The sequence below is a fragment of the Diabrotica virgifera genome, chromosome 5, assembly GCF_917563875.1.
Source record: "Diabrotica virgifera virgifera chromosome 5, PGI_DIABVI_V3a".
Lineage (NCBI taxonomy): Eukaryota > Metazoa > Arthropoda > Insecta > Coleoptera > Chrysomelidae > Diabrotica > Diabrotica virgifera.
In genome coordinates this window covers 134,605,391-134,633,283 of record NC_065447.1, presented here as the reverse complement: position 1 = coordinate 134,633,283, position 27,893 = coordinate 134,605,391, and the positions used below count along the sequence as shown (strand labels likewise).

At 32.8% G+C, this 27,893-nt stretch overlaps 1 protein-coding gene across 2 annotated transcripts in view; it reads left to right on the top strand.

The window, feature by feature from the left end:
- LOC126884422 (E3 ubiquitin-protein ligase TRIM71) overlaps positions 1 to 27,893 on the top strand; it is a 254,659-nt gene that overhangs the window by 160,576 nt on the left and 66,190 nt on the right. For both annotated transcript variants that reach the window (XM_050650326.1, XM_050650327.1), the window contains exon 3: positions 10,405 to 10,623. In XM_050650326.1, coding sequence (XP_050506283.1) covers positions 10,405 to 10,623 — 219 coding nt within the window. The remainder of the gene's footprint in view (positions 1 to 10,404; positions 10,624 to 27,893) is intronic.

Sequence of the window (27,893 nt, the reverse complement as noted above, 5' to 3'; positions counted from 1 at the left end):
CGAAAATGTTAAAAGTATTTAGTAAGCTTGATTTACAGACTCTTCGTAATATACAACTCAACATTTTCATTATTATTTCCAGATTATATCTCAGTTATGCCTAGATATTCGTTTGTATTTAATTAGTTTTTGCTATCCATTCTTAGCGCGATCTGTCCATAATTCGAAAAAATGTGTCGAATAAAAGTTATTTATTTAACAAATCTGCAATATAAAATGGGGCCCCCCATTTAAGATTTTTCAGTAAACTCCCCACCCCCCTAAGTGGGTGGTCTTGTTTGATGCCATTCGATAGATTTTAAAAAAATATTGAACGCGTATTTTCCAGTTTTTTGAGATGTTCCTTTCGCAAAATATCGCGAGGTTCCTATTTGAAATTTTAAAGTTACCCCCACCTCCCTGTTGGGGTCGTGTTTGGTATCATTCGATAGATTCTTGAAAAATATTGAACAAGTATTTTTCAGCTTTTCGATCTGACGTTCATTTCGCGAAATATTCGCCTTTTTTTTGTGAAACTTTGTGACTCACCCATGACCTTACGCCCCGCTCAAATCGTCAGATTTTTTAATTATACACTGTTCTGCATGTACTTATAGTCCAGGCTGTATCGTAGCCCCCGTTGGGTAAATTATTCCGATTCATTTTTTTTGCCTAAACTTACTCAAAAGTAGGTCCTTATAACAAATCCACAGGGTGCCGTAAAAATTGTTTAACCATTTTTTTAAACAAATTCACAAAGATAATTTTTTTACTTCGAAGAATTTTTTTTAGATCACTTGGGTTATTCTGAGCACGAAAGGTCTCTTGTGATTTTTCTCTAAAATTGATTGTTATCGAGTTAAACGCGATTTAAAATTTGAAAAATGCGAAAATGTCCATTTTCAAGCTTAATAACTCGGTTAAAAAAACGCTGGACGGAAGGGCCGCCCGAGTACCGATCTATTGTCGTTATCGTACTAGATACTGGCATTCTATAAAAATAAAATTACTCCTTATTTTGATATTTAAAAACACCTTGTATGAAAATATTTTATGATTCTACGCATCATTAATTCCTGCATTTGAAAAAATGTTAGATGCCATATTTCGGGGACACACTGTAGATTATTGCATAAATCAATAGAATATTAGTCATACTCTTATTTCCAATTAGTTCATTTTTCTGAAAAATTAATAGTTTACAATATTTGCATTTCATTCTATTTCTATTACGCCAGTCAATGCGCAAGATTAAGAACAAGATATTACATCCGAATTCTATCCTACTTCATGGATTTTAATGAAATTTTGGGAGAAGCCCAATCTCCTAATTCAAAGTCTATCATATACAGGGTGAGGCAGATAAAAGTCCTATTAGAAATATCTCGAGAACTAAAGTAACCAGAGTCATGAAAATTGGAATGAAGAGGTTTTGAAGAGTGATCTCTTTAATGAAAATATTTTCATCGATTTGCTACTTCCGGTTATACCGGAAGTGGCTTATAACTTCGTTGTTTTAAATGGAACATCCTGTATATTTTTACATTTTTGGATTCTCCTGGGTGTCTTCTTTCTTAAAATATAAGGTTTTGTAATGTAATACAGGGTAGTTTAAAAGATAATTACGTTTTTTTTTTCTTAATTTCTTAGCAAAATTCACACCCTGTAGAATTGTAGTAGTTTGACATCAAAAACTCTATTCATGTTCAAATGATTTTTAATATTGTCTACTATTGTTAAAAATTGTTAGTATAGCTAAATGTTGAATTGTACTATACAGGGTTGGTCGAAACTCGGAAAGGGTATTTTCTGAGTTTTCTTAAATGGAACACCCTATATTTTATTATCGTAATGAAATGATATTTTATGCTACTTTTTTATTTCTTAAGCATTCCCTATACCTAACTGCTTTAATTTGTGAGTTATTGGTGATTCAAGCCAAACATTAATTTCAACAAAAAATACGTGAAATTTTATTAGGTTGGCCGTGAAAATATTCAATACAAATAATTTTTCGGAAATAAATACATATTAATATTGACTGATCTTTAAAATTGCCAATAATGGTTGAGCTATCAAAATACGTACGTAGTTAACATTCTTGGCGCGATTAACAATTAAGCACAAATTAAAGCATTTAGGTATAGGGAATGCTTAAGAAATAAAAAAGTACCATAAAATGTCTTCTCATTGCAATACTAAAATACAGGGTGTTCCATTTAAGAAAATTCAGAAAATCCTCATTCCGAGTTTCGACCAACCCTGTACACTAAAATTTAACATTTAGCTATACTAATAATTTTTAGTAATAGTAGACTATATTAAAAATCATTTTAACATAAACAGAGTTTTTGATATCCAACTACTACAATTCTACAGGGTGTGAAAGTTGCTACGAAATTAATAAAAAAAACGTAATTAGCTTTTAAACTACCCTGTATAACATTACAAAACCGCATATTTTAAGAAAGAAGACATCGAGTAGAATCTAAAAATGTAAAAATATACAGGGTGTTCCATTTAAAAAAACGAAGTTATAAGCAACTTCCGGTATAACCGGAAGTGGAAAATTGATGAAAATATTTTCATTAAATAGATCACCCTTCAAAACCCGTTCATTCCAATTTTCATGATTCTGTTGCCTTTAGTTCTCTAAATATTTCTAATAGGCCAGTTATCTGCCTCACCCTATATACTATGGCGCTTTTATCATGGGGGCGGTTCCCACCACTTCTCGGGGGTAGAACATTTTTATTTTCTAATTACATGGAGAAAAAGGAAGAATTTTAAGAAAATTTAATAATGCGCTCTATAAATTGATCTTATTTTTTCAAAAACATTTCATTTTAAACCCGTGCAACTTTTTGAAAGTAGAAATAACACTATTAAAAGGTATTGCAAAAGAAAAACAATGCATTTAAATTCTGGTGGATGAGGGGTTAAATGTATGTACTTCTCATTTTTCCTTAAAGTACATTAGTCATATAATTTTTTTGCACCATATCTCGCTTAGTTTGAATGTAACCGACATTTAAGGGTGCTCGTTTTAAAGGCTTTTCAAACATTACAAAAAGCGTTGGTAGCATTAGACATCTAAAACCTACCGTTCCTCTGATATTTCAAGTTGAATACACCAATTTGAGCATGCACCAAAAAACAAACTCTTTTCACCTAACATATCTCTTTTTGTATTATAAATACTTAAAAAATTTACGAAGGAACGAATTTCTTTGTTATTTATAATCTAAAAAATGTTTTATATAGTGTTTTTAGTTCGATGCCTAGTTTTTAAGGTATTCACAAAAAACCGTCCGAAAATGTGTAATTTTTCAATGAAAATGGCCAATGTTCAACTACGCATAACTCAAAAAGTATTGAGTTCTCAAAAAAAATATGGACCAGTTTTTGCTTAGAAATAGGTTGTCTAGCCACTTCCGTGTTTATTCTGACCAACAAAATTTCCACCCCCTTGAAGGGGTGGGTATCGCCCCAAGATAAAAGTGCCATAGTATATAGGGTAGATTTTGTTTTTAAACGGACATAGAAAATCTTCAGCGAAAAGTAAGAACACACCTCACAAAGGCACAAAAACACCATCCTAAAAGTGCAGTAGAAAGAACGACATTACCACGGAATCTCGGAGGAAGAGGACTTATGGATATAGGTGAGCAATTATACAGGGTGTAACGAAAATACAGGTCATAAATTTAATCGCATATTCTGGGACCAAAAATAGTTCGATTGAACCTAACTTACCTTGAACAAAAATGTCCACGGAAAAAAAGTTACAGCCCTTTGAAGTTACAAAATGAAAGTCGATTTTTTCCAATATATCGAAAACTATTAGATATTTTTTATTGAAAATGGACATGTGGTATTTTTATGGCAGTAGTATTTTAAGAAAAAATTATAATGAAATTTGGACACCCCATAAAAATTTTATGGGGGTTTGGTTCCTTTAAACCCCCCCAAACTTTTGTGTACGTTGCAATTGAATTATTATTGTAGAGCCATTAGTTAAACACATGTTTTTAAAAACTTTTTTGTCTCTTCGTACTTTTTCAAAAGTCAGTTTTTATCGAGATATTTGAATATTTGTCAAATCCACCACATACTTGTATATGGTAAAGTACGGTTATGGAGACTTGGTAATAATATGAAAATTTGTTTACGATTTACATTTTTAAGTATATTTTGAACCATATTAAAAAAGAAGCCACATCTCGATAAAAGATGCTTTATCAAAAAAATAAAAAGACGCAAAAAAGTTTTAAAAACACTGTGTTTAACTAATGGTACCGCAACAATAGTTTAATTGGAACGTACACAAACATTTGGGGGTTTAAAGGAACATAACCCTCATAAAATTTTTATGTAAACATATTAAAAAAGAAGCCGCAACTCGATAACAACTGCCTTATCGAAAAAATACTAGGAGGCAAAAAAGTTTTAAAAATATTGTATTTAACTAATGGCACCACAATAATAATTTATTTGGAACGGACACAAAAGTTTGGGGAGTTTAAGGGAACAAAACCCCCATAAAATTTTTATGGGGTGCACAAATTTCACTATAATTTTTCTTTAAGATGTTCTTTCCATAAGAATGCTACATGTCCATTTTCAACAAAAAACCTCTAATAGTTTTCGATATATTCAAAAAAATCGATTTTCATTTTGTAACTTTAAAGGGCTGTAACTTCTTTTGTGTGCATATTTGTACTAAGGTAAGTTAGGTTCATTCGAACTATTTTTGGTCCCAGAATATGTGGTTTAATTTATGACCCGTATTTTTGTTACACCCTGTATAAACAAATTGCGAATTTAAGAACTTATTTTCATATGCAAGCTGAGACATCTACTCTACATCGCGCTACCTGCGCAGTAGAACCAGAAATGCGCATAAACCACCTCACTAAAGACGAAAAAATGCGCACCTGGATGGGTAAACCTCTGCACGGGCGACATCCCAATGAGGTCAGCCAAGACTATGTCGACAATACAGCGTCGAACTATTGGTTGACATCAGGAAAGATGTTCCCTGAAACGGAGGTTTCATTACTGGCCATTCAGGATCAGGTTATACCAACCAGAAACAACCTGAAATATATCGTCAAAGTGGTCAAAGACCCTCAGGTTCAAAACGACAGATGCCGATATGAAATTTGTTTAATTCTAAATACATTTTACTGCTGTCAGAAAACATAAACATGTTTTGTTTAAAAAATAAACATTGATATTCGCTTAAACGAAATATTCAAATTGCCGAGAGGCATGTGGGTGGCAGCTTTAACTTTGAATTTAAGCGAAAAGCGATATTTATTTGTTAAATTAACATGTTTTTCCTGTTTTCTGAAAACAGTAAAACGTATTTTGAATTAAATAAATTACATACATTCTTCTTTTTGTCTCAATTAAATTAATTTAAAATTATTAACACCCTGTATAAATAATTATGTTAGTGTTTATATTATTGAATAGAGAATTGAATACCCTTTCAATGAGCTATCACATGACCCATATTCTCATTTAAAAAAATAATCGATTACATAGATGCATGACGTCACTGGTATGATATACAGGGTGTCCAGAAACTCTACCGACAAACGAAGAGAGGAGATTCCTCAAATAATTTTAAACAATTTAACCCAATTCACCTAGTCCGAAAATGCTTCCTAAGGGAGCTAGAGCTCTTTGAAGATGGCGTCATGTAATTAGTTTTTCTTAAATACCTCCAGAACGCTTCTATTTAGAAAAACGAAATTTGGTATGGTAATTTACTTTCTAGAACTGAATCGATTCCATCCATTGCGAATTTCTAGTACCGGTCATAGGCGTCCGTTTTGGGTAGGGCAACGGTTATTTTATCGCCTAACTTTTTTGTCTTTAATTTTTAAGCATTTTTGACTTTGAATTATTAAATTGTGAGATATTCTAGTTCTAAAAGGTACTCTTACTTTAAGTCGATAGGATACACCGTTTTCTAGAAAAATCGATTTGAAAATTTTTTGTTCTTCGAATTAAAAAAAAAAGATTAAAAAAAACTATTTAGAAAGATGAAAACTGGTACATTTATTTATATTCCAGAGATTAATCGATTTCATTAATGGCGAATTTCTAGTACCGATCATAGGCGTCCATTTTGGGTAGTTCAACAGTTATTTTATAGCATAACTTTATTGTCTTTAATTTTTAAGTATTTTTGACACTAGATTATTCAATTATGGGATATTCGAGTACTAAAGATACTTTCGCTTTAAGTGGGTAAAATACATCGTTTTTTTTTTAATTTTTTTAAATTTTTTTCAATTTTTTCTTTCAAATTCCTAAATCTAAAAACTTTCAAATCGATTTTTCTAGAAAACAGTGTGTCCTACCGACTTAAAGTAAGAGTACCTTTTAGTACTAGAATACCTCACAATTTAATAATCCAATATCAAAAATGCTTAAAAGTTAAAGACAAAAAAGTTATGCGATACAATAACCGTTGCCCTAGCCAAAACGGACGCCTATAGCCGGTACTAGAAATCCACAATGGATGAAATGTATGAAAATTTTCGTTTTTCTAGATAGAAGCGTTCTGGAGGTATTTACGAAAAACTAATTACATGGCGCCATCTTCAAAGAGCTCTAGCTCCCTTAGGAAGCATTTTCGGACTAGGTGAATTGGGTTAAATTGTCTTAAAATTATCTGAGGAATCTCTTGTCTTCGTTTGTCGGTAGAATTTCTGGACACCCGTATATGCCAAAAAATTGTAATTTAAAAATAAAAATCCTTCTTTCGGGATTTTTCATTGAAGTCGCCGGTTTAAGAAATAATGAATTTATGCGTTACTTTATGGACGCACTGTATACTAAAAGGTTTTTATAATAACGTATTTATTTAATTTTTTATTAACTTTAATGTTTAGTAATGACAACTTTTCTGAAAAAACTTGCTATTTTTGAGTTTTTCACGAAAAACCGTATTAAAACATGCATTTTTTATGAAAAATCAAAATCTTTGATCTTTATTAACTCAAAAACTATTGATTAATATAAATAACTTTATAAAACAAATTTTACTTAAAATTGGCCCCTCTATCGATTTCTGGGGATATATTTAATAAAATAATTTCCGCCCCCAAGAGGGAGTGGCATCTACCCCCAGGGTAAAAGCGCAAGTTGGCACCATTTCACCATTGTTTATTGAGGTATCTTCTAGATACTGACCAATTTTACATCCAACAATCAACCTAGAAGAGGTAAAGGCGGAACTGAAGAGCCAAGGGCATATTGTGAACCAAATCACTAACATACGACATAGAATAACAAAAAACCCACTTCCATTATTTTTTGTAAATTTTAAATCAAGCTCTAACAACAAAGATATATATGATATAGACTCACTACAAAATGCAAGAGTAAAATTTGAACCACCAAGGCCTGTAAGGGATCTAGCACAATGCCAAAGATGTTAGAGATATGCGCATACGAAGAACTTCTGTGTCAGGCAACCCAGATGTGTAAAATGTGCGTTAAACCACCACCCAACAAAAGAATGCACACAGAAACATCGAACAGAAAATGTCATATGTGTCTTATGTAATGGTAATCACCCTGCCAACTACAGAGGGTGCACTGTATACAAGCAATTGCAGAAAGAAAGATACCCCCCGCTGAGGAAGAAGGAGTCCGAAGAAAGTGCAAGAAGAGCATACCAAAATTACATAGTACCAGATGTTACAGCCAAGTCGCAAATAATAATCAACAACTGAATCAAATTACTACACCTCCATCTGATATACAAGAGCTAAAACAAATGATGAAGGGTCTCATGGAGCAGATGAGCACCATGCTCAACCTTCTTACCACCGTCGTAGCAAAGATGAAGTGATGGCAGACAAACTGAAATTTGTTATCTGGAATGCGAATGGATTAGCCCAACACAAACATGAACTTAGTTTATACTTGACAAGTCATAAAATGGATCTAATATTAATATCAGAAACGCACTTCACAAAAAAGAATGTCTTAAAAATTCCATACTATACAGTTTAACATACCATGCATCCTGATGGAACCGCCCACGGTGGCACTGCAATCATTATTAAAAACACAATCAAACATCATCTCGCAACTTGTCTTGCAAAAGAATACATACAAGCCACAAACATAGTTGTAGAAGACTGGATAGGCCCCATTACTTTCTCTGCGGTTTATTGCCCTCCAAAGCACAAAATAACAAAAGAAGACTTTAAAGAGTTCTTCGACGAACTAGGCAACCGATTCATTTATGGCGGTGACTATAATACCAAGCCCCGTATAAGCCTATAATCAGAGTTGGGGTTCTAGACTAGATACGACCCGAGGAAGAGAGCTATACAAAGCAATAAACAACGATAATCTAGAAGTAGTAACAACACAAGAACCAACGTACTGGCCAACCGACTTAAATAAAACACCCGATCTTCTGGACTATAGCATAACTAAACAAATTAACAGGAACTATATGCATGCGGAGTCATGTTATGAACTTTCTTCCGATCATTCGCCAGTTGTTATATAACACTAAATAAAAAAATTCTCCACAGGGAAAAACCATGTGTATTGCACAACCGAAAAACAAACTGGAACATCTTTAAACAACTGGTCGAGGAGCGACTTCAACTAAACATTTTTCTAAAGACCAATGAGGAGATCGAATATGCAGTAGAACACCTAAACTTAGTTATGCAACAAGCTGCCTGGGACTCAACAACACCCAGCAACAATGAAATGAAGAGTGAATACACTTCAATATCAATAAGAGAGAAAATAGCCCAGAAAAGAAAACTCGGAAAACAGTGGCAAGCAACTAGAGCGCCACAAACAAAAACGCAGTTAAACAATGCTGTTAAGGAGCTAAAAGAAATGATAGCAACAGAAAAGAATCTACAATTCAGTGAACAAATAAAACAACTAGATACAACTGAACAAACAAACTACTCCGTATGGAAGGCTAATTTTTGTAATAAAAGTTATTTTTTTTTAAATACATGGTTCACTTTATCAAACTTTTAATTCATAGTGAAATTTGATTTTTTTATAAAAAATTAAGCAATCGTGTGCGGAAAAAAATAAATATGCCATTTTAATTGCCTATTTGTCTAATTTGTAAAATTCATATTAGAGTTTTCAAAAAGCGTATACAGGGTGAAATTTTTTCTAAGACCCAAACGAACTAATTTTTTTAAAGCCGGACCTGATTTTTTTCTAGTTTGAATAAATTAGTTGATTAGGTGGTAATAGTGTGACGATTGGCCAAAATAAGAGACACATCGATCTGACCGTTCAAAAATTATGACTGAATACAAATTTCTGTCAAAATGCGAAACTCACCCTGTATATTATTAAACAATAGAGAGTTATCAAGTAAGTAACCCTAGGAGAATACGGTAACGCTATTTTACTGTATACTTCACATGTTATTTATAACGTTACTGTATTCTCATAGAGTTACTTGATAACTCTCTAATGGGAGCAGACACTTTTTAATGGTCATTTCTTATTCCCCATAGGAGCCTCTATACGAGGTAGGAGTATGTACAGTTTCTCATGACTCACCCTGTATATGCCAAAAAATTGTAATTTAAAAATAAAAATCGACCTGTTTCGGGATTTTTCATTAAAGTCGCCGGTTTAAGAAATAATGAATTTATGCGTTACTTTATGGACGCACTGTATACTAAAAGGTTTAAATAATAACGTATTTATTTGATTTTTTATTAACTTTAATTTTTAGTAATGACAACTTTTCTGAAAAAACTTACTCTTTTTGAGTTATTCACGAAAAACCGTATTAAAACATGCATTTTTTATGAAAAATCAAAATCTTTGATCTTTATTAACTCAAAAACTATTGATTAATTTAAATAACTTTATAAAACAAATTTTACTTAAAATTGGCCCCTCTATCGATTTCTGGGGATATATTTAATAAAATAATTTCCGTCCCCAAGAAGGGTTGGCATCTACCCCCAGGGTAAAAGCGCAAGTTGGCACCATTTCACCATTGTTTATTGAGGTATCTTCTAGATACTGACCAATTTTCATAAAAATCGATGGAGGATCAGCGAAATCGGACGTGAAAACCTTCAGTGATTTCACTATATACAAATTGGTTATATTATATTATCATTAAAATATGGTCATATTGTCTTTCAACCAATTATGGGATATATCAGATTTTTATTCTACATCCTAAGTGCTCTAAACTTTGTTGCAAACACAGGCTAAAAAACACAGTTGCTATGACATTAGTGTTGCTTACCTCCGAGGTCCAGATACACTTTAAAATATAAACACTTCGAAAAATCTATCTACACTTTATAATAATTGTACTTAATCTGTTTTATTTTTTAATGTCCACATTAAAAGACATTACCTTTTTTTATATTCTTTTAGGCTGTGACAATAGAAGATAGTTCGGTATGTGGGAATTGCGAAGAAGGCGCTTCTGCATTTTCAAAATGCATGGATTGTAGTGAAATATTGTGCGACACATGTGTCCGCGCACATCAAAGAGTTCGCCTCACCAAAGACCATCGAATATCAAAATTTGCACCTTCCGGTGTTTCAGTTTCTCATTCCGTAGGCGGGGGTTCCTTGGGATCATCCTCACAGGTAATGTACTAATCACTATTTCCTTTAAGGCCATCGGTACATAATTCGCAAATTTTTACGGCTATCCCTACTTTTTTGTCTTTACACGGCAAATTACGTGTAGTAAAATTCACACTGGTATGGATATGTAAACATTACTAGAATGTCATTCTACTTGACAATGTCATCATTAACTTTAAAGAGATGGCTTTTGAATGTTCTTGGATAACTGTTATTTGTATAATTGCAAATTATTAATTATTCAGTTAATAAATGTGATAATTTTTTCACTCACTATGTATTCAGTGTCAGTGAGTGTAATAATTTATATGTACAACAAAACTGAGGAGTTGAGTGCCGACCGCAGACGTGAACACATGTATGTTGTTAAGTATAGTGCGTAAAGTCAAGAAATTTAACAGTTCTGTATTTAAAAGTGAAAAAAGGCCACTCGGTGTGCTGCACTACAAACTGTAAGTTACACTTTTCTTACTACAAGTGAAAACCATTCGAATACCAAAAAGGAAACCTGGATTTAATTTAGCCAAATCAAAATTGTTGACATTTTATACTGATATCAATCATTCATTGCCATTATTATCAATTCACAGTCAACCACAATGCCTCCCACTTGTTCTGTTTGCTCGAACTCGATTCTAACAGGCCCCGATGAAGTCTCATGTTCAGTATGTAAAAGCGTCGCCCACAGAAAGTGTACATCGCTTAGCGAAAATCCGTCAACGGCTACCTTCCAGGTTCGCTCAAACTCACAATTGTCACGACAATATAAAATAACGGAAGGTGTTCTTCAAGGAGAATGCTTAAGCCCGACTTTGTTCTCAATTTTTCTTTCAGATGTGGAGGCCTTTTTTAGGGAGGCAGGGGCAAAGGGAATTAATATTAATGGTAATACTGATATCCTTCTATTACTCTATGCCGACGATTTGATAATATTAGGAGAATCAGAAGTTGACATGACCCGCAAATTACGAATATTGGAAACCTACACCTCACAGAATCAACTGACTATAAACACTTCCAAAAACAAAATCTTAGTCTTCTCGAGGGGTGGCCATTTCTCCAAAGAGCGAGGATTCCTACTAAATGGTCAAAAACTTGAAAGCGTTAATAAATTTAATTATCTGGGTGTAACGTTTAGTAGTTCCTCGTTATTTCGAGAGATGGCCGTTACTACGATTGCTAGAGCCAAGCAGTCTATAGGAGCAGTAATGAACCTCTTGTCTAATGCAATAGTAAATTCATGGGAGACGAGAATTACATTATATAATTCCATTATTTTAAACTGTCTTTCTCAGTGTATATCTGTCTGGGGTCTGCGCTACTCAAATACTCTAGAACAAATTCAAACTAATTTCTTTAAGAGACTGCTGCATCTACCAAAAAATACCCCCAATACTTATGTTAGGCTAGAAGTTGGCCAAGTTCACTTAAAATACTTAATTTTTAAAATATCACTTAATTGGCTTGAGAGAATTTTACTTATGGACTCCTCTAGGTATCCAAGAATTTGTTATAACCGTCTTCGTCAGCTATGTAACAATAATGACAATAATGAGAATTATAACTGGGTAGTTCAGCTAAAAAATTATTTTTCTGAAATTGATGCAAAAGAAACTTGGGAAAATTTATCATGGGGGTTACTGAGGCATCAAAGAAACGGTTTGTTATTAAAAATGAAAGAAAAACTCTTCCAAGATGACTTATCAGCATTAACAAGTTCTCGCTATTCTTTGTACTATAAACATTTCTCACACAATAGGCAACCGCAAAGCTATTTACAAATAAAAACTCCCATTACAAGACTTTATTCACAAATCAGACTTTGCTCTAAACTTTACATAAAATTTTATTATAAAGGGATTTCGTATCACATCGACCAAACTGAAAAATGTTCAATATGTAATTTACACAAATTAGAGACTCTTTCCCACATTTTGTTGGAATGTCCATTATACTCGTGTTTTAGATCACCCCTTATTCGATCATTTGTAGAGAATACCGAGAGCTTTTTTCTGTTTTTAAATACAACCCATTCTCCCACTGAGATTAAGGAACTGTGTACATTTTTTATTAATGCACTCAGATTGCGTTCATTTATATTAAATGAATAATTGTAACTAAATCTTCATTAAGCGTCGACTATTTATGTGTAATAATTTGTACTCAACCTCTTGTTATATGATTTTTCATTAGAAACAATAAACATATCTATCTATCTATCTATCTATCTATCTATCTATCTATCTATCCATCTATCTATCTATCTACAACAAAACCTAATATCTACTCAATCGAGAAAAGACGAAAAGTGTTAACGTAATTTTTTAATCATATATTGTTACTATGGAACGCTTATAATTTTGAACATCTTTAACAACAAAATACTTGGATCACAGAATATATCCTGATGTATTCTCTGCTTGGATCGTCTTAAATCAATTATTTATCAAATACACTATTAATATTATTTAATCAATAACTCAAAATATTCCCGATGCCATATGCCATGTCAAATATTTCAAACTGTCACTGTCTTGTCATCATATTCTATTTGACTCAGTGCGTTGTATGACAAAAATAGCGAATGTTAGATTTGGAAAATATCACCACGAATCCTGAAAAAACTAATAAATATTTTTAAAAAATTTAAACGCAGAACGAAAGACTAAATTATTATCCGAGGGCCGAAAGTCCCTTAGAATAAATAAAAAGTTTCTTTTGAATGAGATATTTGAAATTAAAAATCACACTACATTTTCTTTTAGTTTGTCATGCCTGTAATTTATTAAAATAAACATTATAGAAGTTTTTAGGGACTTCGGCCCTTTGTAAGAACGTAATCTTTCATTCTTCGTTTAAATTTTTCAAAAATACTTACATATTAGTTTTTTCAGGATTCGAAAAAAATGAATCCCCATTTGAATAGCATTGCATCCGAAAATACGTACCCATCCCCTTAACAATAAATTCAGTTATAGGTGTAGTAACACTCAAAACGATGAACAGTGTTTGAGGCAGTGCCGGTTTATCCACTGGGCGCATGGGGCGGGAGCCCAGGGACACGGGCCCCGGGGGGGCCCGAAAGAGCCCGTTCCTTTTAATTATAAAAAAGTAGTCGCTAAATAATCTACATATTTTCCGAAAATAATCTCATACGCAGATACGCCAATACACTGCAAACACCTATGTTCTATTGTTACATCTCTTCACGCCTATACACAGTGGCGTAGCCTTCACGCTTATACACATCGTGTCAATGTTTGTGACGGGGCCCTTTTCCAAAAACTACAGAAAATTTTCAGAAAGATGTCTCGAATTGTAGTGAATTTTGCATGTGAATCCAGCTTGGAAGCAACTAGTTATTTCAGAACTGTTTAAAGTGTCTACACGTTTTTTTTGGGCTTCTCCTCAAAGGTGGAATTTACTGAAAGAAAGCGGCAAATGTTGTGTAAAAAGATTAATTGAAACTAGATGGTCCGCACGATTTGACGCTGTAAGTGCATTAAGTATTTAAAAACTACGGATCTATTAAACATATTTTTCCCAGTTAAACAATAATAGAAATGAGAAATCAGCAGATAGAAGTGAAGCCAAGGCACTGTACAATAAAATGGATACCTTTGAGACAGCTCTATTGACACTGATTTGGGCAAGAATTTTGGAACGAGCGAATGCAACCAGCAAAACGTTAGAAACTGTGGATTTAAACGTGTCAATTGGAGTAGAATTTAACGATATTTCTTTTGAGCTTTGGTGGAGACGTAAGAAATAGGTTTAGCGAAATTGAACAAGAAGCGAAAACTTTCTTTTGCGAAGGCGAGGATATCTCGAAACATCTACCATACAACTGACCTTCAAAGAATAAAGAAAGTAAAAACATTTTTCGAAGAAGCAGGTGAAAGTCAAATCATTTTAAAGGGGCCAGAGATATTCAGAATTGAAGTATTTAATGTTATCTGCGACAATATTACTCAAGATCTTTTAAAGAGAATTTAATGCTACAAGCTACAAGGATGTACCATCAGCTTTAAGATGTTCTTTTACGCTAGATAAAGAAGAAGTCAAGACGTCAATTAATACTTTCTGCGAGAAATATAAAAAAAATGTTGATGAAACCAAAGAGAACTTGCATAATGAAATTACCCATTTTGTAACGTTATGCCAAAATTTAAAGAAAAATACATTTTATGAAAAATTTGATGTCATCCAGGATGTAAAGACAACTTTTCCCAATATTTTAACTGCAATTTTATTTGACGATACTAATTTCTAATGCAAGGGAAGTGAAACCCAGGACGACGCAAAATATCCTGGCTAAGAAATTTGAGAGAGTGGTTCGGTTGCAGCTCATTAGAATTATTCAGAAGTGCGGCCAATAAAATTAAAATAGCGATGATGATTTCCAACCTCCGATAGGGGACGGAACCTGAAGAAGAAGAATTTCTAATGCGTCAGGCGAGCGGTCTTTTTCGACTTTAAGGCTGATTCTCACTATCATGCAAGGCAAGTGCTCGGCATGGGCAAGGCATCGGCTCTGCAAGATACATTTTACATAAAATCTTATGAACTTCACGGGATGAAATTCACACTATGCGTGTCAGGCACCGGCAAGCGACGGGCTTTGCATGCGACATTCTTTTCGAAACAATCTTGTGAAGGTCACGATAGTGTGAATACCTTACCGGCAAGTAATCTGCAATTTTGGTTGTTTAAAATCAGTTTTATAAAGACGATAGAGAAAGAAGTATTATGTTTTTGAAGAGGTCCCTCAATATGTGTCAATTTTTCTTCTTCTTTTAGCATCATAACTCTGGATGGGTCTTTGCCTGTCTGGCTATATCCTTCCATTCGGATTTCTCTTGTGTACTTTTTCTCCATTGTCTTATGTTCATGGTTTTCATGTCGTCTTCCACGTCATCCATCCCTCTCGTTCTGGCCCTTTCTTTTTTTTCGCCTTCCCATCGGCTTCCATTGTAATATTTTCTTTGTTGTTTATTCATTGTCTTTTCTCTGCACATGTCCCAGCCATGAGTCTTTGACTTTTCACAAATTGTACAATATCGTAACCTTCATTCAATTCATTAACCTCGTTGTTTCTACTGATACTGATTCTCCATGTGCCGTCTTCCTCTTGCACCGGGCCATATACTTCTCTCAGTATTTTTCTCTCGAATGTACTGAGTTCTGATGTACTGAGGCTTCATCCCTTTTCGTCATTGCTCGGGTTTCACAACCATACGGGTCTAATCAATGTTCCGTACATAGTCATTTTGGATCTTTTGTCAAATAATTTCATGTCATCAATGTGTTAATAGCATAGTATGTACGATTCCCCTCTGGAAGTACGTGCATTAATTTCGATCCTTACCGAATTCTTCTGATTTCTGTGCACAGATATTATGTGAAGGCATCCACACGTTCAAGAGTATAGTTGTCTATTGTGATAATTTTCATTGTCAGGTGTTCTTTTGACGGTCATGTAATTCGTTTTTGCTTCGTTTATTTAAAGCTCCCTTTTTCGTGCTTCAGGATCAATGTTTTTGAACGCTTCAGTTAGTAGTGTTAAAGTGTAGAACTACATCGTCTGCATATGCAGTGATTTGTACTGTCTTGGTGTTTCATAGGGTTTTCTGATGAGTGACTCAAGAACTATGTTGAATATTATGGTTCAATATGCAGCCATAAGTTGTTAAATAATTTATCTACTGTCATTCGGTTATATTTAAAAAAAAAGTTCGGAGTGTAAGGTTGCAAATTCTCATTCTTTTGTGCGTTTATTTATAGGTCTGGATCCCGCGTATGAAAACAGTTGATTAATAGCAAGCTGAAAATTTTTTAATAGCTTAAGGGTATCTAGTTTTAACACTGGAACAGGGGAAGTTTTAATTGTGGAACAGGTTAAAAATTGGGAACGCCAGACTACGAAAACGTCCCATGTCTTTTGTCGGACAAAACTTCCAATTAATTTGTTACCCTTTTATTAAACTGTCCTGCAAAAATCAGACTGTTATTTATCACCAACTGGGCATTTTAATGAGTAGAACACGTAGAACATGTCAAATGACAGGAATTATGACAGGTGACAAATAGCAGTCTGATTTTTGCGTGAGAGTTTAATGAAGGGGTAACAAATCAATTGGAAGTTCTGTCCGACAAAATACATGGGACGTTTTCGTAATCTGACGTTTCAAATTTTTAACCTGTTCCACAATTAAAACTTCCCCTGTTCCAGTGTTCCCATACATCAAAGTTTGTCCGACTAGACACCCTTAAGCTATTAAAAAATTTTCAGCTTGCTACATATTAATCAACTTTTTCATACGCAGGATCCAGACCTATTAGCATTAACAACGTATTTTTCTATTTCTGCAATATTTGTTTTCATTTTCTGTTTTTTCGTCTAATATTAGAGCAATTTTTATTAACGTTCAATTTCAACATTGTTCACTACAAAGCAACCAACCCGCGGCAAGCCTTTCGCAGTGTAAATTGGCTCCGAAAACCTTGCCCGTACCTTGCCGTGGCCGGTCCGGTTTCTTGCAAGTTTAATGAGAATCAGGCTTTAACGAATAAAAACATTTTTAAGGTCAAATGCAGGGCTGCTTTATCCATTAGGCAATATAGGCAGTTGCCTAGGGCGGCACATTATAAGAGGGCGGCAAAAATACTGTACAAAAAATATTTGTATATAAAAATTATGGATCTGGGTTCTGTCATTAAAGAGTATGAAGCTCTTTCAAATTAACTTAACGCAAGGAAGCCAAAAAATTATGCCCAAATAAAACATATAAAGAAATAAGAATGAGAAAAAGAAAAATTCAATTTGACGAGGGGGCCGATGATGAACTAAACTTTTTAGCAGGCGATGAGATGAAAATGCACACATTCTATATTATAATCGACACTCTGATAAGAGACCTAAATAGACGTCTGGAATCTTATCATCTTATTTATCAACGTTTTCGTGTTATTAAGAGATTTGCCAAAATTCAAGATGCATCATGCCAAGATACATCATTCATGCATGAATGCATTCACTTAAAGGGTCATTTGAATGCCACAATAAAATCACCAATTGACATATCTTAATATTTAAAGAAGAGTTAGTGCAGTCACTGAAGGTGGATAATATGAGCTATTACCTCCGATTTCGTTGAACCTCCATCGATTTGCATGAAAATTGGTTAGTGGTTAGAGGATGTCTCAAGGAACAAAGGTGACATGGTATCAACTTGCGCTTTTACCCTGGAGGTGGATGCTACCCCTTCTCGAGAGTTAAAATCGTAAAATTATTTTATTCAAAATATCCCCAGAATTCGATAGAGGGGCAAATTCTAAGCAAAATTTGTTACATAAGTTATTAAAATAAATCAAAACTTTTTCAGTTATTAAACATCAAAGATTTTAATTTTGTGTGAGAAAATGCATGTTTTTATCCGATTTTTCATAAATAACTCAAAAACTATAAGATTTTGCAAAAAGGTTATTATTACCAAAATTGAAGCTAATAAAAAATGAAATAAACTCCTTACTGAAAAAACCTTTTAATGTTAACTAAAAGTGAGTTAGAGGTAATTGAATGTATATTTTTTTCGGCGAGTACCCAAATTCAAGTATCCAAGCTTAAATAATAGGAAAATGATGCATTTTATAACATAACCTTATGAAACATTTGTCAAAGTACTTAGAAATATCTATCAAATGAGTTCCCAAATAAGTTGATAGCATTACAATTTATGCAACAAATATTTTTCAAAATTTATCTTTTACAAATTTTTCCAAAAAAGTTATTGTTTTTTTTAATAACTCGATTATACTACGATAACTACGATATAAAAAGTTAAAATATTTGATACAGAAAAAACCAAAATTTGGTTATACATAATATATCACTTTTTACGTATATTGAGTATTTTTGGAGTTATTATCAAAAGAAAATGAAAATTACGGTAATTTTAAAAATTTTGATTTTTTAAACTATATCTTTTTTTAAATATGCATTCTAAACCGGTCAAAATTGTTGAAATCATTATTTATGCTAATATAAAGAAATTATGCTAAGGATTACTATAAATTTTAATTTTTGTGGAAATGGTGTATGTTTTATTTTTCACTTTTACCTAAAAAGTTCTAAAGCAGGGATGGGCAAAAGCCGGCCCGCGGGCCGTATCCGGCCCTTTTGCTTACTTAATCCGGCCCGTTGAAAAATTCTGCAAGCAATTTTTGTATCTCTTTTCTCCGCCAAAAACATTAGCATAGGCAACACGTACGTACGCGGTGTAGTCCTCCGGCCCGGGAGACATTTTGAAAATTTCATTTTGGCCCGCGCTTAAAAGTATTTGCCAACCCCTGTTCTAAAGGGTTCTCTTATTTTCATCATAACTTGCTTAATTGTGATGATATTAACTTCTACTGGAGCTCATTTGATAGGTAATCAGAAGTACTTTAACATGTGTAATTAGTAGGTATATTTTATAAAATGCATCTTTTCCCGTTATTTAAGCTTGAATACTTATGTAGATTTGAGTACTCGTTGAAAAAAATATACATTCAATTACCCATAACTCACTTTGAATTATTAGTTTAGTTCTTTAAGTAAGGAGTGTATTCAGCTTTTTATTTTCTTCAATTTTGATAATAATAACTTTTTTGTAAAAGCTTATAGTTATTGAGTTCTACGTGAAAAACAGCTTTAAAACATGCATTTTTTTTAAGTAAGAAAAAATAAAATCTTTGATCTTTAATACCTCAAAAAGTATTGATTTATATTAATAATTTTATATAACAAATTTTGCTTAGAATTTGTCTCTATCGATTTATGGTACCATAAAATAAAAATAATTTTCATCACCGAGAAGGGGTGGCATTCACCACCATTCACCGGAGGTGAAAACCTTCAGTGACTGCACTAAGTGGATTGAAAGATATTTTCCCTAATTTTGGCATTACTTTGCACATTTACTTGTGCATCCCAGTTGCCAACGTGTCCGCTGAAAGGTCATTTTCGAAAATGTCAAGAATTAATAATAATTTCCCATTAAGTATGACGCAAGAACGTGTTAAAAATTTGTCGATTTTGTTAAGAAATTTTTTTTTTTAAAGAAGTCTGATGTGATCGAACTGAAATGAAATTTTTTTCTGTTATAGGTATATAAACATCGTAGTTTAAATCCATTTTTAGTGTTTTTGCAAATTTCTGCATTTTTTTTTCGCAAAAATGGTTCATGGTTGAAGGGCGGCTACTAGAGAATTGCCTAGGGCGTCAATTGACCTAAACGCGGCCCTGGTCAAATGTATAGACGCATTATCACTATTGTATATAGAGAATGAAGAACTGAAGAAACTGAATAATTGTGATAATATTATATGGCAGTTTGCGAATGCCAAGTCAACAAAAAAAGTAATCTAACTCTTGTCTTTATGTATTTTTTAGAATATGTTTTTTGTTGATCATGTGTTGTTTTGTGAAACTTTCTGTTTTTAATTTATGTTTTCAAATGTATTTTTTGGATTATTTTTTATAATAATAGTCTCCCGTTTTATACCGCTGACGCGCCTTTCGGATTATAGTAGGGTAGTCTGCTATATCTAGGGCCTACGTTCAAGGAGGGTAACAGGGCCAGTGCTACGCTTCAACGCCTATTATTATTCCTGGTTTTACCCAAGGTACTCATTTTATTCAGGCTGAGTCTACCTGGGGCCTATAGACATTTTAAAAATGTTCTTGTCGACGCTGGGATTTGAACCCCGGCCTACCATCACGCGAGTCAAGCATACTACCGCCTGAGCTACGCCGGCCCGGGATTATTTTTTACTTTGGCTAGTCTTCTTGATTCTTTAAAAAAAATGTTTTATGGATTTTACAATAAACCTTCATAGTTAATGCATGTGTTTTCTTGTTAAAAAACTGACAACGAATAGCAGTGAATGGGGCCCCTAAACCTCCAGCGCCCAGGACCCAAAGTTAGGTTAAACCGGCACTGGTTTGAGGCAAACAAAATTAACAAGGCCGATTACTCAGAATCAGAAAAGATGTTGAGGGTGGTTCTTTGAAAATTCGTACAAGCACATAAAAAACTTGAATAGGGGAGAAATTAGGATAGCTACTTGTAGTTCAATCAATGAGAGATTTGGCTCCGAATTCCGTCCTAATGCATCAATTTACATGTACTCTGGGCTAATTAGCAAAATTGATGGAAAAGTTATTTACCAGCAATTTTATTGCTGGAATCGAATTATAAGATACTATATATTAGTAATATAGGTATGCAAAGTCCGCAGATAGTGTGCTACTTTTTTTATAAACAAAATGGCGCCCACAAATCGTATTTTTTTCAATTATTGCTCTATAACTCCGAAGATTTTAACTTTACAACAAAAACACCCAAATAAAAATTCACCGCAATTAAATTCTGCATAGAGATATGTTTTTCACGATTTGCTCCGACGAAATTTTCCTCGAAAAATGCGGGTTTTCCTAACAAAAACTCTAATTTTCAAATAAAGTTTTAGGTAAGTAATTATTAATCAATAATTAAATAACTTAGTGACATCAAAGCTTTCTTGGTATAGATTGTAATTCCAGAAGCCGGTGAAAATTAAACGAATATTTTAGCAACAATTCAATTGTTAATTAACAATTTATGATCGCAATAATAACCAAAATAATCATGATACATTGATCAAACTTATAAAGATTATAAAGATGAGATGCTTATTTAATTATTTATCGACAAAATATAAATTTTTCTTTTTTTTGCATAATCTTTAAATTTTGAAAAAAAAATAGTTATAATACGCTGGTCTAATTAGTAAAGTACAAGGAAAGGTTATTTACCATCAATACAGCAATTTTATTGCTGGAACCGAATTATAAGATCCTATATATTATTAATATAGGTATGCAAAGTCCGCAGATAGTGTGCTACTTTTTTTATAAACAAAATGGCGCCGACAAATCGTATTTTTTTCAATTATTGCTCTATATGTTACTACGAAGATTTTAACTTTACACCAAAAACACTCAAATAAAAATTCACCCCAATTTAATTCTACATAAAGGCATGTTTTTCCCGATTTGCTCCGACGAAAATTTTCCTCGGAAAATGTGGGTTTTCTCATCAAAATCTCGAATTTTCAAATAATTTTTTTGGGCCAGTAATTATTTATCAATAATTATATAGCTTGGTGAAATAAAAGCTTTCTTTGTATAGATTATAAATTCAGAAGCCGGTGAAAATGAAACGAATACTGTAGCAACAATTCAATTGTTAATTAACAATTTACAGTCGCAATAACAACCAAAATAATCATGAGACATTGATCAAACTTAGAAAGATTATAAAGGTAAAAGCATATTTAATATTTTGTCGACAAAATATAAATTTTTAATATTTTTGCATACAGTGGAACCTCGATTATCCGTCAGGGCATCGGACCAAGGGTATGACGGATAATCGAAAAGACGGTTAACAGAACATTAAAAAAAAATAAAAATTCATAATATAACTCTCAAATTTATGATGTTTCACCCAGCCATCCAACGATTTCAATTGCGAAGCATACTTTTCAATTCCTTCAGCATTTTTCTTTAAATCATTGATTTGTTGTTCTCGGAACATCATACTTTTTGCTCAATGCGACAGCAGAATCACCTTTCTTCCTTTCTTTAGTTCTGCAATACTTTCTACCTTTTTTTCAATTCACAAAACAACACGTTTTCTTTTTGATGCTCCAGATGTTTGTAGGCTCCATTTTTTCAAAACATAATTTGATTAAACGAAAGCTTTAAGTGACACAATAAATGTTCGAATTTGAATCAAACTGAATTATGGTGACACACAGATATTGACTGTAATAATTATTATGTTGTGCGTTTTTTTTTCGGCTTGCGATTCTAAAAATAGAACTCTAAAAGCACGGTATCATTTATCATTAGTTACCTAGTTAAATTGAAATTTAATGCAGAGCCCTGAATAAAAACAAAAATTATTTACATAAAAAAATGCGGTGGTGGCATACTGCACGTGTACATTTCAATGAATTTCGTTTGGCTTATCTCAATACTCAAACAAAATGAATTGATGACTAAATTTTTACTTTGTACATACTATAATCATTCAGCCCTGTGATGGATGATCGAAGTTATCGTTAACGTAAAGTTATCCTGTAGTTATGTTATAACCATCGAATTGGTGTGATGTATCATACTTAACTATTTGCGTTATTTCTTGACAGTTCTTGAGTTATCTGGTCACTTTATAACGCGACGTTAAACCTCAAGTTATGAGATAACTCTGTAGTTATGCAAGGTTAGGTTCATCTTTTGACTTGTTTTTAGACAGAAATCAAGTGAATTTAGAAGCTAGTAATTTAATAATTAAGAATAGAAGGGTAATACAATTTTAAAAATTATACAAAAATCAAATCGAGCGATATAAGTTGAAATTTTATTTTAAGTAGCTACTGAGCTTTCTATCCAGAGTTGCCAGATGATATTTTATAAATCCCCCACTTAGAAACTGAAATTCCCTGAAATTGAAGCTCAAATACTCCAAAGTCCCCAAATTTAAATTGTTGCCGCATTTTAATAAATTATTAGTCAAATGAAGAGAACAGTAAAGCAAAATTCATACTACAATATCAACGAGGGCCATGGAAATAATTCATAGTTCCTATCGTCTTCAATTATATGGGAGTATAATATACAGTTCTATGTACATTCGCAAATTTAATTTACCATGACCCCTTAAAATCATCCATAATTTTCCGCCCCCAAAAAATCCCACTACAATTTCTGCTTAGAAAAATTTCAATAGACGCTTTCAAATTAACCCAAAATTTTGGGAAAATACACCAATCTGGCAACCCTGTTTCAATCTACCGTTTGAAAGCAACTTAGAAACACCAAGGAACCCAAACAGCTGTCTGCTGTTCGGTCATCGGCGGTAGCCGACGACGGGTATGTTCGGAACAATCTCTCGCGCTCACTCCAACTTGTACTATTTTTACATAAAGGTTCTCTTTGTTACTTCAAAATTTGTTCCTCAAAACTTCTTTCTAATATACGGTCGGAAAAATGAAAGAATGGGTGCGTTCGGACGACCATAGCGGCTGGCATTCAGCAGAAATCGGCTGAGTGGTTGTATCCAGCCGTGATAGGGAAAGCTTAGTAAATCTCTCAGCGGCTGGCTTCCAGCGGTGACGTCTGACAGCTACTGCTGGCTCAGCTGTCCAGCCGCTGTGGTCGTCCGAACGCACCCAATACCCATGAACGAACATATAAAACACGCTGTATTTTCCTGTCACCGTGTCACAAAGAAAATTGCCCAGCGCAAGTACATGTAATAATAATTATTACATGTACTTGCGCTGGCCAATTTTTTGTGTGACACGGTGACAGAAAAATACAGCGTGTTTTATATGTTCGTTTATGGGTATTCTTTCATTTTTCCTACTGTAACGTTGATGATATAACTATCTCATAACTGCGATCGATACATCACACCAAATTTTACCAATATAGTTATGGGCACGTTATTCCTGAGAGTTATCTTAACTTTAACTCAAACGTTAAGCTTAACTTCGGTCATCCATCACAAGACTGAATATAACTTATGTATGGACCCTGACGGTTAACAGAGGTGACGGTTAATAGAGAGACGGATAATCGAGGTTCAACTGTAATCTTTAAATGTTTAAAAAAAATTGTTATAAACAAATTAACATTTCTCAGAAATTGTTTATTATATTCTAATTTTAAAAATACTTAAAATGCGTATTTCATAGGTCTTGAAAATGAATGCTTTAATAGCTATTTGTATAACAAGGGAGAAAAGTGCTACTTTTCCTCCCGAGAATGAAGTTTACTGCCCGACGCGTAGCGAAGGGCAGTAATCATTCAAGGGAGGAAAAGGAACTTTACTCCCATGTTATACATATGGTTTTTCCACCTTTCTAAAAAATAACAAGTCATTTTTTCATTTTTACTTAATTTATTTATATAAGTAACCAACAAAATTTATTAGAACTAAAACTAATAAGTAGGTATAATATAACTGTCAACTGTCAAATATAAGTCAAATTATTAAAGTAAACATTGTTAAATCAAAATAACAATTTACTGTTTTTTACCATTCTGCAAAATACAGGGTATTTTTAAATAAACGTTAAAATGTATAGATACTTACGTAATAGAAAATAGATATTGTACAGGGCGTCAATGAGTTATATTTCATGAATGAAATACCATGACGTCACTTTTATTTTACCTCCCTAGGGAGGAAAAGTACAACTTGGCTCCCTACAATCAGGTCCGGAAAAGTATACTTTCAGTAGAGGTAGGTGGAAAAAAAAATTTCCAACCATTTGCAAAAAAGTTATGAAACAGCAAAGTAAATATACGATTTCTCCTTTGTTTATAATTTGTTTTAATTGTTTCAAAGCTTAAAAGTGAGTCTATGGTACAATCTAATTACTCACAAAGAATGTCAAAAATTAGTGCAATGGTTATATTTTAATCAAAGATTAAAAATACTTTTTTTGTAATTTTTAGCGCAAAAGTAGGCCTGATACAGAGTCGGCGCTAAAATGTTCACTCGAAGCGACTGACACGCAGCATACATTATTTATTAAAGTGTACGTCGCGCGGCCGCCGGTCGTCGCTCCGAGTCAAAATTTTAGCTACAGTACTGTATTATTCTACTTTCGCGCGTGTAAATTACAAAAAAATATATTTCTAATCTTTAATTAAAATATAACCATTAAACTTATAATCGATATTTTTTTTGTAAATAATTAGCTTGTACATTAAACTCACTTCTACGCTTTGAAAGAATTAAAAAAAATTATAAACACCGTAATAATCGTATGTTTACTTTGATGTTTCATAACTTTTTTGCAAATGGTTGCAAAAAAGTTTTAAAGCATTCATTTTCAAGATATTTGAAATGCGCATTTTAGCTATTTTTTAAAATTATAATATAGTAAAAACTTTCTGAGAAACGTTAATTTGTTTATAACTATTTTTTAAAACATTTAAAGATTATGCCAAAAAATAAAAAATTTATATTTTGTCGACAAAATGTTAAATAGGCATCTCATCTTTATAAGATTTCAAAGTTTAATAATCAGTGTATCATAATTATTTTGGTTATTATTGCGACCATAAATTATTAATTAACAATTGAATTGTGGCTAAAATATTCGTTTAATTTTCACCAGCTTCTGGAACTACAATCTAAACCAAGAAAGCTTTTATGTCACCAAGTTATTTAATTATTGGTAGATAATTACTTATCTAAAACTTTATTTGAAATTTAAAGATTTTGTTGGGAAAACCCGCATTTTCCGAGGAAAATTTTCGTCGGAGCAAATCGGGAAAAACATATCTCTATGCAGAACTTAATTGCGGTGAATTTTTTTTGGGTGTTTTTGTTGTAAAGTTAAAATCTTCGGAGTTAATAGAGCAATAATTGAAAAAAACACGATTTTCGTGCGCCATTTTGTTTATAAAAAAAGTAGCACACTATCTGAGGACTTTGCATACCTATATTATTAATATATAGGATCTAATAATTCGATTCCAGCAATAAAATTGCTGGTAAATAACTTTTCCCAAAAATGGCCTATTCTCCGATAATCAGCCCAGACTAATGATATTTTCACAGCTCAAGAGAAGCTCAAGTAGGGAATAGCTCAAGAAACAAAGTTTATGCCAAAATATGGTTTTATCTTGGGGGTGGTTCCCACCCCTGCTCGGTGGTAGAAATTTTTTTATCAAAATAACCTATAGTCGTTAGAGTATAGTAGTAAATTTTGATCAAAATAACTCAATGCTGTTTAAATTATATGTGATTGAAAAATGACATCTTTTCGGACGGTTTTTTACAAATAACTTAATCTCTTACTATAACGAAAAAAGTGCAAAAAACGTATTTGTATCTTATGAAAAAACAAAGAGACTCGAATGTTCCAATCGGTGCATTTAACTTGAAATAACAGAAAAATGATCGTATTTACGTGTATAGTGTCAAAAACACTTTTGTAGTGCTTGAAAAGACCTTTTAAATTAGTATTGTTAAATGTCGATTACATTCAAAATAAACGAGATTCGGTGCAAAAAAGATTGATCACTCAAATATTGTCAGAAAAAATGAGCGTGTATTTAACCCGCATCTACCAGAATTTAAATATGTACATCGTTTTCCTCTACAATAACTTTTATTTTAATGACATTTCTATGCTCAAAAAGTTGCACTGGTTTAAAATGCATGCAAGAGATACAGTTCACTGGAATAAGTGTTACCCTCCACCCCTCATTAACCTATTTATTTTTAGCACATAAGCAAAACGCTCGGACACGTTGATTAATAAAATCATCATAGTATATTATAGCATCAATGTTTCGAACTTTATGCAATCCCTCTTCAGGTGACAGGCATAACTTTGATTTTTTAAAATAGGAAAGTACATCATGTGACACCTCATTTAAAAGCTTTTAAAATACTAATTACAAAAATGTATAATACTTTAATCCAATTTGAGAGCGTATGTGCAAAATTTCGGTCGGATTATTTTTAAATGCATACATTTTTTTCGAGTCCTGAGAAAAGTTACAAATGTATTTTTGAAAAATTTAAACGTAGAATGAAATAATACAGTATTATCAAGGGTCGAAAGTCCCTGGGAACTTTTATAATGTTTATTTTAATAAGTCACAGCGGTGAAAAAAAGAGAAAATTTAGTCTGATTTTTAATTTCAAATACATCATTCAAAAAAACTTTTTGTTTATTATAAGAGACTTTCAGCCCCCCCCCCCTGTAATAATGTAATCTTTCATTCTGCGTTTAAATTTTTCAAAAATATTTATTAGTTTTCTCAGGATTCGGAAAAAATTGATGTGTTTAAAAATAATTCGACCGAAATTTTGCCCCTACGCTCTCAAAAAGGATTAAAGTATTATACATTTTTGTACCTAATCAGTATTTCAAAAGCTTTTATTAAATTTAGGTGTCACATGAAGTACTTTTCCATTTAAAAAAATCAAAGTTATGCCTGTTACCTGAAGAGAGATCGCGTAAAGTTCGAAATATTGATGCTATAATATACTATGATTATTTTAAAAATCGACCTGTCCGAGCGTTTTGCTTATGTGCTATAAATAAATAAGTTAATTAGGGAGGTAACACTTATTCCAGCGCACTGTATGAACAAAATGATGTGTACAAAAATGTAGGGTTTTTTTGACAGAAATTTTGATTTTTCCCTT